Raw genomic sequence first — 12206 nt, forward strand, 5'->3', positions numbered from 1 at the left:
TAGAAAAACTTTTCTGGCTATATTGATGCTCATTATCCAATTGTATATTCATTTAAGACAGAGCACTAAACCCAATTTGACCTAAAGTTGTTCGATTGGAGGGCCAATTTGAATTCAATCCGTTGACATCCCTAACTACAAGGGAGGGAGGAAATAAATAAAATGAAGTTTAGACTTCAAATGCATAGCATATGTGGGTGAGCTATGAAATACTTAGCTTTTAAATATGACCATATACATGGTTGATATGTGTCGATGACCTAAGCATGTAACTATGTAGGAAATTGGTCAATTTTAGGATCAGAAGTGGTGCAGCCAAAAAAAAAAAAAAAAAAAAGAGGACACCGACGACCGACCCTCTTGCAAACCTACCCGCCACCGACCATCCGACTCTCCAACCGTTCATGAAATGACCCTATGTTTGTAACTGCACCGCTTTGAACCTACGTTTATAGACCTTTTTTCTCATACTAATGGTCTTTTTTTGTGAACAAAATTTTCGAAATCAACTTCGAGTCCTATATCCTTCCCTTCTGCTTAACCATTGTAATTAAATGCGCTCTAATTAAGATTATCCAGTGCTCCAAACCATCAAGTTCATATAACATTAAAAGAGTAACTTTTTGGATAAAAATTAAAGGTAAATTAAATATACGCTTCTTCCTTATACGCATGCTGAGGTCTGGGGGAACACCTACCTGGTCGTCAGTGTATTTAAACATAGCTTCTCCCCATTTCCTCACCACTTAAATTATTTTACGGCCTCAAACTGAATTTTGTTCCTTTCTTTCCATAGATGAATCCATACATACAACTAATTGGAAGCACGCAATCCACCTCTACTTGATCCCTTTTTTTTTTTTCCTTCTTCACGAAACCTGCTGCCATCTCCTACCAGTTTGTTGGATACTGTTCCCTTTTATGAATCTGTCACCAAACCACTTTTTGACGCACGCACTGTTACAGTAAGATCTTAGACAAGAATCAAGTAAAAATATGATTTTAATTTGAAAATTAAACAATTAGAATTAGAATAAGAGGAGGAGGGAGGGAGAGTGAAGCAATAGATAAGGTGTTGTGAAATACAAGTAAACTTTTCTTCTCTTCAATGTTGACCTCTTCGCCAAGTTAGGCTATGTGGATGTATGGTTCACAGAAGGATGTACTTCAAGCAACATCGAATGGAAGAAGATATATGCCAGAAGTGCATGAAAAAATGGACTGTCAAGAAAAATTAATAGGAAAATGATTATTTCGGAAAACCGCTTCATGCATAGGATATATAAAATGAAGAGGAAGGAGAAGAAATCACATGGCGTGCCTTGGACAAATCAACCCTTTGATCTGCATCTGGGGCTATTTTCATTCGCAAATTAACCTGTTCTTTTCTTTGTAAAATATATAACAATCAGTAATACGCGGCGTGGACAACAAACTAAAACAGAATACAACAAGCGAGAACTCCATCTCACTATTGTTATCAATCGATACCCCTTGTTTTTCCCTCGACATTTTGCTTTCACTTTGATTATATTGCACGCAATTGAAAAACGAAAACAGGAAAAAGAAAAATCTGAAACAGCCCTTGTTTATAATTCTTTCTTTTCATTCTCACGTTGTGTCTTTCAAAAGAAGTAAGATTTTTGACATGTACCAAACAGGTTGGTAGGCGATCGAGTCAATAACCATTGTCACCAATTTGTTAAACAAAAGCAATTACTTCATGAATTCAATCCATGTTACTATTTCCTTTTCTTCTGCTTTCGATTACTCCACTACCCTTACCAACCTAAACGAATGAAAAGAAGCCAAACGAGTTTCTTAAATCGTATATAAGGAGAGATCCAATCCAAGTAATTGGCTTGATTGCTTTCAGTTTACTGTTGTTGATGAACAAAGATGATGAAGACGCTGGCTTCCAAGATACTAACAGTGAAGGCCAACATGGTTCTGATCGCCATTCTTCTCATTGTCTACGCCGTGCTGTTGCTCAAACCATCTTTCTTGTTTCCTCTAAATGGGGAGACGTTCATCACATGTCTGTCAAAACGTTGCCAAATGAAGAAGGTAAGGTGAGTACGCCGCGATCTCTGGAGGCAATCAGAAATTATTTTGCATATTCTTTCCCTTTCACAAACTCCCAGCATTCCTTGGTTTATCCGTGTTTTTGGCGAACTTTTAGTTACTAATGTAGGCAATTCGGTTCGGATTGAACGTACTTTTTCGTATTCGCGTTCAGGAATGCAGTTGCGTAACTTTTATTTAAGTTTTATTGAAATATTTGCTTCCTCGGTTTGCCGTTGGTTTATTATTTGCCGCGCGATCTTGAGTGCTGGTATTTAATTTTTCAAAACGCACGGTCGTCCCCCTTCGTTTTGACTTCTGCACAGAATGGTAACGGAACCGATTTTTCTAGTTTGCTTTGCACAACTTGACCTTTCAGTTTCTTGCTGATTAATTTTTTTCGGAATTTTGAAGCGACACAGCATGTTGCTGAGATATGGGAGAAAAAAGGAAGACGTCACGCCATTAGAATTTATAAGAAGCACGTTAGGACTCTCTTCCTTTTATTTTTTCTTTTAATCTCTCACTCCAGAATAGAAGACAATTAGGCATACAACCAACTGAATTTGGTGATTCATAATGATTTTATGCTTGTGGGTGGGTGGGTGGGTGTGTGTATATATATATATATATATATATATATATATATTGGTTCACAGAAAAGGAATGAAATGGTTACCTTGGCAAGAAACGTTGAATGGATCAATGATAATAAATTTGGATTGACATGTTCATCTTTTGGTATACTTATGAAGCTAATATATATGTCTATCAAGCTAGTGCATATTACAGCGTTGCCTTATGAAGCGTGTTTTGAGATTCAGATGGAAAACAAGAGTCAGACGGCAGAATCCTCAACTGGAGGGATCACAAAACCAAAGGCCGGCCACACCAAAATGAAACAATTAGAAGGATTAATGGCGACAAGACCAAGAATGAAGATAGCGTTGATAAATCTAGACGACTACGAAATCCACGAATGGGTAGACGAAGGGGAGACGACAGTGGTCCAGTTCGAAAAAGTGCCTGAACTCCTCAAATGGGAGGACTTGTTCCCGGAGTGGGTGGACGAGGAGGAAGACGACGCCGTGCCATCCTGTCCCGAAATCCCGATGCCAGATTTTGGGAGGTACCCCAGGGACTTCGACATGGTGGTGGCCGGACTGCCATGCAAGTCGCCGGAGGAAGGATGGAAGAGGGACGCCTTCAGGCTGCAGGTTCACCTAATCTCCGCAAATTTCGCGGTGAAGAACGGGAGGGACGATCTGCAGAAGTTGAGGTTCGTGTTTCTGAGCGAGTGCATGCCAATGGTGGAGCTGTTCAAGTGCGAGGAGATGGTGATGCACGAGAAGAGCGCGTGGGTTTACGACTCGGATCTGCTCAGACTTGAAGAGAAGATCCATTTGCCTTTTGGAGCTTGCAGATTGGCACTGCCCCTCTGGAAAGAAGGTGCGGAATTCTGTTAAATCATTTGCAACTGCAAGATCGTAGGGAAACATAGATAGATGCCTTCGTTTCACGCACCGTCGATTTTGTAGGTCAACGACCACCATCTAATAAAAGAAGAACATTGGATACTTTTATTTATATCTTTAATGTAGACTGTGAAACATCCTAGATCGACATTAAATTGCAGCCATTCTTTTCCATCGACGAGCTAACAGAAACCACGGATGCTGGGCAAATGAATTAGGAACGCCGAACGAGGTGTCGGATGTCTGGAGGATGAGGAAGGGCATCAACCGGACACTGCCGGATCAAATCCGACCGCCGGGGACCGGACGCAGTCGCCGGGAGGCATACGTGACGGTCCTCCACTCGTCGGAGCAGTACGTGTGCGGCGCCATCACGCTGGCCCACACCCTGCACCACACCAACACAACCCGGGATCTGGTCATCCTCGTCGACAACACCATCACCCCGTCGACCCGCCTCGCCCTCCGAGCCGCAGGCTGGAAGATACGAGACATCAGGCGCATCCGAAACCCCTATGCGCAGCGGGGGACGTACAACGAATACAACTACAGCAAACTCAGGCTCTGGCAGCTCGCCGACTACGACCGAGTCGTCTTCGTCGACTCGGACGTACTAATCCTGGGAAACGTTGACCTCCTGTTTGACTTCCCGGAGCTGTCGGCAACGGGCGACGACGGCATGATCTTCAATTCAGGTCTGATGGTCATCGAGCCGTCGGCGTGCATGTTCAAGATGTTGATGGGCGAGACGAGCAGGATAGTGCCCTACAATGGCGGGGATCAAGGGTTCCTCAACGAGATGTTTGTGTGGTGGCACAGGTTGCCGAGAAGGTTGAACTGCCTGAAAGTCAGGCAGACCAACCACAGCATGGAAATGGAGATCAAGAACCAACTGTTTGGGTCCGACCCGCCGGAGCTGTACGGGATACACTTCCTCGGCATCAAGCCATGGATGTGCTACAGGGACTATGACTGCAACTGGGACACTGGTAACCAAATCCGATTTGCAAGCGACGTGGCACACCGGGCGTGGTGGAAGGTGCACGACGCATTGGTCGGGGAGCTGCAGAGGCCTTGCTTGCTCACACCGAGGAGGAAGATCGAGTTGGCCTGGGAGCGGAGACAGGCTCGAATTGCAGAGCTCGCCAACGAGCATTGGAGGATTAACGTTACCGACCCTCGACAGTTTTTATGACTAACTCCTAATCTGATCGACAAGGAAGGAAGGAAGGAGGCTTGAATTTCAAACCTTTCATCTTGGAAAGGGGCTAATATAAAGTTATTTTTCGCATCTTTTGGCATAATTGAACTGCTGGGGTCACCAGACCTAGCGTATGGAAGAAATTTTCGCCTTTTCTTTTGTTTATACCATCTTATCAGAATCTGGTTTATTATTCTCCAGTGTTTTGAAATTAACTAGAGGCAATCAAATATAGTGTTTCCTATTTTACTCAGCCAGCGCAATGAGAAAAGGAAAGCGCTGGGAAACCAAAATCATTTTTTGATGTTCCCTTCTCTAGGCCCATATCTTCTTTATTAAAAGCCTAATAATATTTATTCTTTAACACTTGAAAATAAAGTATAGAAAGCTAGATTAAAATGAACTTTGAAATTCCTCAAAGCCTTCTCCTGTTGGGAGTCAAAAGTCTCAAGTTAGCTAAGCTGCTATAATAAATTTTCAAAAAGAAAAACACGCACATGCAGCTAAGCAAAATATGAGGAGGTAGCCCTCTCACGCATATATATATATATATATAGTTCAGGAAAAAAACATATGGCCCACCCAGCGTAAAATTGCCAAAAAAAAGAAAAGGTAACAAGCTGCCATGTGTAAAGGCATAGGTTCATCGCACCCAAACCCCATCATCCCTTCCTTCATCTATTAGATTTAGTGGGTGCATCACAATACGAAACGAAGAACTTGCTTCGCGAGCAAGAAAGTCAAGATACCCTTTTCGCTGGCGACCACGTGGAAGAGAATCCCCCAATTCTCTTCGTCCTTTTGTGGAGTCGCCTCGCGTCGCGGCCACATAAACATCACAAGGAAAATTTTTTTTTTTTTAAAAAAAAGAAAAAATTTGGGAGAATAGAATTCATCAGAACAGAGTCTCGTTTGGGAACCTGAAAAAGATAGTTCCGCTTCCTCAATCATATCGACTCTTCCGCAGAGAATCCGGTTCCTTTGTTTTTCTTTTGTGTTTTTTTTTTTCCTCCTCCCTCGCTCGATCTCTTTCTTCGTCCGCAAAAACCGGCCGGTTCCTTCTTCAGACGTTGAGGCCCAAGCCGCACTGCTTGTACGTCACCGACTGCTTCCTGGGGCTCACCACGATCACGCAGTCCACCGACACCTGCGTCTCCGGGGAAGAGGAAAAAAAAAAAAAAATCAGAAGAATGAAAAGGGAAAGAACTAAGAAGGACCGCGATTCCCTTTCTAAAAACTCGTCTCTCGTTTCCCCGATTCCCTTTCTCTTCATCTCACTTTTCTGGCTCTCGTGCGTGGCTTATTCTTACACGAAAAACGAGAGCAAGCCCGCTGCGCCTTTTCCTTTCGCAAATCTCTCTGGTCAAACAAGGACAAGAAAAGTTACCCGACTCGCTTCTTCTTTTCCCGTTTTTACTGCTCCTTCTTCCCTTCGCATCCTTTCCTCTTCTCTTATATTATACGTACGTGTCTCTATTTTTATTTTAATTTAGCTGTACGGAGACGGCGAAACAGAAACTTATCGGAGAAGCCGGCAAAACTGAAAGCACGCAACAAGGAGGGGTAGAAACTGTTGCTTAAAATGCACGGACTTCCATGGGGAGCAACCTGCTTTCAGTTAGCCCGAGAGAGAGAGAGAATGTTGTTTGTGAGACGTGATAATTTGGGACAGAACAGAATGCCTTTTTAACGCATCGTATTCAATAAAAGGTGAAACATTCTACTGAGTCAACAGAATTCCATCCATCCACCCGGGGAGTTGGCCCAACTCTACTTTGAGGTTGTTGAATTGAAGGAGGTTAAATGCAGTTGATTTCTTTCAATACTGAAGAAACCCACTGGTTGGGGTGGGGAAGCATGATAGTAAACTCACACCAACCACCTAACCAGTCAATATTCTACGATTCACTTCACCAATTTTGGTTATCATTATCAGTGTCTCTTGTCATCATCTATCTCCGATAAAGGTCAAAAAGAGTTAAGACTCTAGCACTTTCCAGGGAGATAAAATAAAAGAAATAAATAACTACAAAGAGGGAAAAGGTAGTAAAATCCCGAACAATATCGACATATGGACTGCAACCTATAAGTCTCGCAGCGTGGTGAAAAGTTCCTCATGTGAAAAAATATGAGTAAACAAATAAGACAGCAGATCCGAGTCATCGTGTTCGTAAAGCAGCGTAGCACATTTGCAACAAGGGTTTCCTTTCCCATGCCATTCTTTGATCTTACTTTCTTCTTGCCTAGAGCTACAAGCAGACCACAAATCACATTACAGGTCTTTTCTTCGTAGGTACTGAACAAGCCTGGTCTTTCATCATCTGGATTGTTGGTCTTGAGATAAACATGGAAAAGCAAGTACCGAGCAAGAAGTTGCTAATTCGATGAAAAAGTGATTAAAAAATAACTAAAAGAAAACCCACACGTCCTCTTCCCCAGTTGGCTCGAACAGGCCTCGCACAAGTCGCCCAATGAAAATGAGACCACTGTTTACCAAGAGGTGGACCGATGATAGGTTTCCTTCTTCTCTTCATCGTTATAGAGCATAATTCAGCATCCCAACTTACCAACCTCAGCTGTCGAGTTTGATCCTAATCCAACCACACTTATTGCCTGTCCTTCCCCTTTACCAAACTCGGAACCAAATCTTCACCCAAATCACAAACGCAGAAGATCCTATTCTGGAAGACGGCGCTACAATGGACTCAACCCAACCATTGCCGTTTTGAAGGAAACTAGCCCCAGCCCCCAACTAAAGTTCCAGGCTAAGGATTTTTAGAGGTCCCCTTTGGTTCGCTACCAAGATCTTGAACTATTTTACCTTCATCCCTAACATACGAATTCAACAGGAAAAGGGGGCAAATCGCGAAAAGGAAAGGAAAATCAAGAACTTGGTTGGCCGGCCTACCTCGACGTTGGGGAGGGTGATGCCCAGGGCTCGGATCCTGGCTCCCACGTCGCCCTTAACGTTGAACTCGACTCGGTCGGTGACGGTGGCGTCGCGGACAAGGTCGGCGGCGGCCGCCTGCATCACGTTGACCCTCTGAACGCTCACCCTTGTCTCCACCGGAGTTCGGCTGTAGGCGGGCTGGTAAAAACCGGGGAACTCGGCGACGCCGAGCGGCACGCCCTCGTACATCACGTAGAACGTAGTGGGCGCATACTTGATGCCCACCCGGTTGGGGTTGGAGGCGGAGAAGAGCATGGAGATGTTGAGGGAGAGATAGGCGACGCCGGAGCCCGGCCCCCCGGGCGGCGTCTCAACTAGGAGGTACTGCACGGTGGCCGCCTGAAGGTCTAGCTGCGGCTTGCGGGGCTTGACTGCCAGGACCACTACCACCACGACCGCCACCACCACCAGCGCCAGGAAGGTCAGCAGGAGGAAGAAGCAGCAGCAGCAGCCCTTCAGCGTCGCCGACGACGACGACGACGACGACGACATCGATGAGGGCCGCGGGTACCAGTAATACCGCTGTTCGTCTCGATTCGTCGCCACCGTCACCGTTCCCTTCAGCTATCTCCGCCGGTATGCCTCATTGCACCAGAAATTCTGCCCCCGCTCCCTCTCCCTCTCCCCCTCACCCAAAAAAAAAAAAAAAAACGCGAGAATCCAACCCACTCTTCTTTCCGGGCAGCAGTTCCCCAAGGAAAAGAGCAAAGCGTCAACTCCAGTCCTTATTAACATGCTAATTGCGCTGGTAATGTTGTATGTCTCCTGGTACATCATCGGATAAAGAAACTTCGGATCTAAGAGGGCCTTTTCGTCATCTGGTATTGAAATGGAGAGGGCTTCTGTGATTTAAAGGCGAGCGCGTTTTTACTGCTTCTTAGACGGTTTAGGTTGCTTTTGATTCTCACTAATCTCTTGGATCTCCACTCCCATTCGATTTTAAATCTACGCGCTTTACATTAAAAATGTTGATTTGATATCCATGTTGGTTGGGGATAGAAGCCAAAATCTGCAGTTTGATACAACTTTAGGATCTGAGCTGCCACGGATTTAAATTCCCTCATGTTTGAAACCAGTGTGGAATCAAACCAACATTTTTGGCCTCCTCTCAAATGAAATGAAAATTTTCATATTAGAGTGCCCCTTCGTGACTTAATGTTCTAGATCTTCCGCTAGTGCTTGACATCCATGTGACTGCTTGCCTTACCTCCATTAATACTCGTCAAGACTAAGGCCCTAAAGTCTATAATGTTCACATATAATGGACATAGATTGAAGATCAACCAGGTTTCACATTTGCAAAGTGGGTAGCCCCATGGCGAAAAGACAAGATTGTTGAACACATTGACCATCCTTTTGCTTCCCCTTTCTCGTGACCATTGACCAACCATCCTTCAAAGCCTCTAAACCTCGCGCTTGGCCTGGCAATCAATAGCTGATTTCAAAGACAACCATTACCATTCATGGAGTTCATATAGAACCTAACCGTTGTCAAGAACTAGCCGTTGCTTCGAGCCTCAAAGCGCATCACTTGAAATATTTCTGAAAGTAAGAGCCGCTGCCACAGCCAGGCAACAATTTTTGGCCTTTTTTCGTCGGCTCCCCTCTTTTAGCCCTCAGTGTACTTTTTATCTTGCAGTACAGTATGCTTTTATAAATTAGAACATCTTTACTGCAAATTTAAAAACCCGGAGGAACCCCTTCTCCTTCTCCCTCTGCCTTTCTTGGCTTTTCCAACTCTTTCCACGCACGACTTAGTGGGGGCTACGAAACTTCCGGGACGTTCGGCTATTTCCAATAATTATAAATGACAAAAGGATACCCATGTTCCCAAAAATTAATAAATATGCATTTACCTGCCAAACATTATCCAGTTATTTGGCAACAACCCACGTTCTTGTTGCCACATTTAACCGATTAAGCTCAAAGCTTATTTACAGTAGGTAACTTGATCTTCAGATGTCCTGTCCCTCTTTTTTTTTTTTCTCTCTCTCTCTCTCTCTCTCTCATTCATTTGCACTTCATGTCACAAATAGGTGGTATATGATGAGAAGGTCGTTTTGTCATGTTCTGTTGTACCAGTCCTGATTCCAACCTGACCTCCAATGTATTTTTCTACTCGGGCGCGACACTCTTGCGTCCCTTACCCCACCCCACTCAAAAAGAATGTCTAACCACCAAAAAAAGAGACATGTACCTCTAAAAGGTCCTAGATGGTGTCTTTAATCCATACAAAAAACAATTGTCATAGCGATGATGAAAAGCAATGAGAATCAACCGCAAACATTGCCCTTGCCCATGCCCATGTGCAATCCCTTGGAAAGGATCGAGATGTTTCTCAAACGACAACTAAAATTGAGGTTTTGAGTATAAAAAATTGATCGACCTCTAAAAAGGGTGTAACCCACCGTTCATCATCTTTAGAATCAAATTTTATGACACGTTCTGGCAAATTTCCACTTCTTGCACTTGGTAAAAGAAGGCACCACTCTGCAATTACGTTTGATCGCTAAGCTCATCATAACAAATACATCCAGTCATTTTCCTTACTCTTATCATATGAGCCATGGTGGTCGAGGCTTGCCTCTCACGGTGCAGGCCAAAAATGGAAGCTAAATGAACACACACACACACATATATATATATATATAAAGCAAGCAAGAAGTGGATGAATGTAATGACCACAAGAGTTGGGCAAATTTCTGCTACTGTGCTTAAAAGTTGAATTGGCTTTTTGTACTGCCACATGCAAAGATGAGTGGTCGGTTGGAAACCATGATCCGCATCAGAACCAATGTCCTTCTGTCTCCTTTCACTTTTCTTCTCCTTTGAATCCAAAACGATAAGCAGCCAACAGCAGATCTGCCCACAACCCCTACTTGGGAGATCTGACACACCCTCTTAGCCGGATAAGGTGAACAAAAAGCTTATGCAAAACACTGCATCAGTGCCCAACTTCTTGAGGCGTTTTTTTTCCCACAAAATTTAGCCATTCGGATGCGATTTATTTACATGTTTCATTTCCTCTGCAGGAGGACCCCTAAGTCACGCCCTTCACGTACGCAATTTTGCTGCTTTAACATCTCGAATTTTATATTTCTTGCAATAACACTTGCAAGTGTTGTCAAAACCCGCTTTTTTTATCTGAGCCTTGGGAACCTACAAAACGGCTTCGCAAGTGGGCGCATTGTGGCCTGCGAGGCGCACGCCGCATGCCTCGTAAGCCCAGGTGCGTATATTCCATTTGTGGCAGCGCTTCTAAAACCTCTTTGTACATTTCATGCTTTCGCTTGTTATGCGTCTCATTCAGTTGGCATTGGCACCGTGTGGGCTTTTCTTTTTCCTATAATGCCACTTCTCTCTACGAACTTTTTCTGCATATTCATTTGACAGTTTTTTTTTTTTTCATACACTGTTGTGCATGGTTTTCCCATGTCAACAAATAAACAGAATATTGCAGAAGCAAAAATAACAATAAACGATGTATGGACATTGCTGGGATACGGATAATCAACATTTTTTTCATCTTTAATTGCTACCCATCGTGTATGAACTTGTACAGTTAGATTAGATGATTGTGTGCGTGAACGTATGCCCACATGTATAGATTCCAATTGCTTGGATTCTGTCTGAATGTTTATTTGTGCTAGACACACACACACACACATACATACATATCCATAATAGCTTTAGCTTCTTCGAGCTGTCATTTATTTATTCGCAGACCGGCCTTTTCTTCTTCTTTTTTCCACATTACAATTGTCAGTCAAAAGAGAGAAATATGACAATTGAAGATTGGTGTCCCTCGATCTATTGCATACGGAAGATACAATTTGACCCCCTGCAACTGATAACAAATAAGCTCGCTAACATGGAAACGTTGATGCTCACAGACAATTCTTTTGAAATAAAATTAGCTTTCAGTACTTCGTCATCACACGTAACGGAATCTCTCTGTTAGTTTTAGACAAAATAACAAAAGCGTTTGTTTTTCAATTACCAGAGTATAAAACGATTCATAACCTTCATCCTAGTTTCCAGTCGATTTGGTACTTGCAGATAAGCCTGACCTGCTTCGTGCGCCTATGATTAGAAGACGACTCATAAATTGAGCAACAATTTTTCCTAATTTTTGCTTTCCATGGATTTCAACGATCCAAGTTATTCAATTTGACGCCCTATGGTAACACGGTGGTTAGCTCATTCATTCAAAAGTACACCATCCGAGGTTATCGCCAAAAGGGTGGGCTCTTGATGTACTTTTTCCTTTTAGTTTCATTTAACAATAGAGAATGAAATTATCAGTTCTCAATCATCCCAGTGAGCAAACTTTGACCTTCAGCTCTGTAAATCCAACTCATCCGACCAAAGAAAATAATCACGAATTCCATAATCACGGATCTGCTTGGCATGGAGAATCTTGCAGGATATTCCAATTAAGGAATTTAAAAGGTCGAAATCAAATTAGTCCTACCTTCCCATAAGTGAGCTGTTGGATCTGTTTGTCCTACCTTCT

General features: G+C 43.3%; 2 protein-coding genes across 4 annotated transcripts; one reads left to right on the top strand and one right to left on the bottom strand.

Moving 5' to 3' along the window:
- Positions 1–1802: 1802 nt before the first annotated feature.
- On the top strand, positions 1803–4936 carry LOC116258514 (UDP-glucuronate:xylan alpha-glucuronosyltransferase 2-like). Of its 3 annotated transcripts, none has more exons than XM_031635685.2 (3): positions 1803–2072; positions 2889–3513; positions 3701–4936. In XM_031635685.2, the coding sequence occupies exons 1-3, from the start codon at positions 1890–1892 to the stop codon at positions 4732–4734; spliced, it is 1842 nt and encodes a 613-aa protein (XP_031491545.1). In that variant the 5' UTR covers positions 1803–1889; the 3' UTR covers positions 4735–4936. The 3 variants fall into 3 exon arrangements, with proteins under 3 accessions (XP_031491545.1, XP_031491546.1, XP_031491547.1); XM_031635686.2 differs by having other exon boundaries at positions 1804–2067; XM_031635687.2 differs by having other exon boundaries at positions 1806–2072; positions 3758–4936.
- Positions 4937–5244: 308 nt separating this feature from the next.
- Positions 5245–8363, bottom strand: LOC116259714 (uncharacterized). Its single transcript, XM_031637624.2, has 2 exons — positions 7649–8363; positions 5245–5887 (listed from the first exon to the last, which is right to left on the bottom strand). Exons 1-2 carry the CDS (start codon positions 8180–8182, stop codon positions 5804–5806), a joined length of 618 nt encoding a protein of 205 aa, XP_031493484.1. The 5' UTR covers positions 8183–8363; the 3' UTR covers positions 5245–5803.
- Positions 8364–12206: the final 3843 nt, after the last annotated feature.

Source organism: Nymphaea colorata, chromosome 8 (assembly GCF_008831285.2).
Source record: "Nymphaea colorata isolate Beijing-Zhang1983 chromosome 8, ASM883128v2, whole genome shotgun sequence".
NCBI classification, from domain to species: Eukaryota; Viridiplantae; Streptophyta; class Magnoliopsida; order Nymphaeales; family Nymphaeaceae; genus Nymphaea; species Nymphaea colorata.

Excerpts from the sequence above, each read along its gene's own strand:
- LOC116259714 (XM_031637624.2), bottom strand. The coding sequence starts at position 8,182 with ATGTCGTCGTCGTCGTCGTCGTCGTCGGCGACGCTGAAGGGCTGCTGC. Across the intron at positions 5,888-7,648 it reads TCACCCTCCCCAACGTCGAG|GTGTCGGTGGACTGCGTGAT; the intron begins GTAGGCCGGCCA and ends CCGGAGACGCAG.
- LOC116258514 (XM_031635685.2), top strand. The coding sequence starts at position 1,890 with ATGAACAAAGATGATGAAGACGCTGGCTTCCAAGATACTAACAGTGAA. Across the intron at positions 2,073-2,888 it reads TGCCAAATGAAGAAGGTAAG|ATGGAAAACAAGAGTCAGAC; the intron begins GTGAGTACGCCG and ends TTTGAGATTCAG. Across the intron at positions 3,514-3,700 it reads ACTGCCCCTCTGGAAAGAAG|CCATTCTTTTCCATCGACGA; the intron begins GTGCGGAATTCT and ends ATTAAATTGCAG.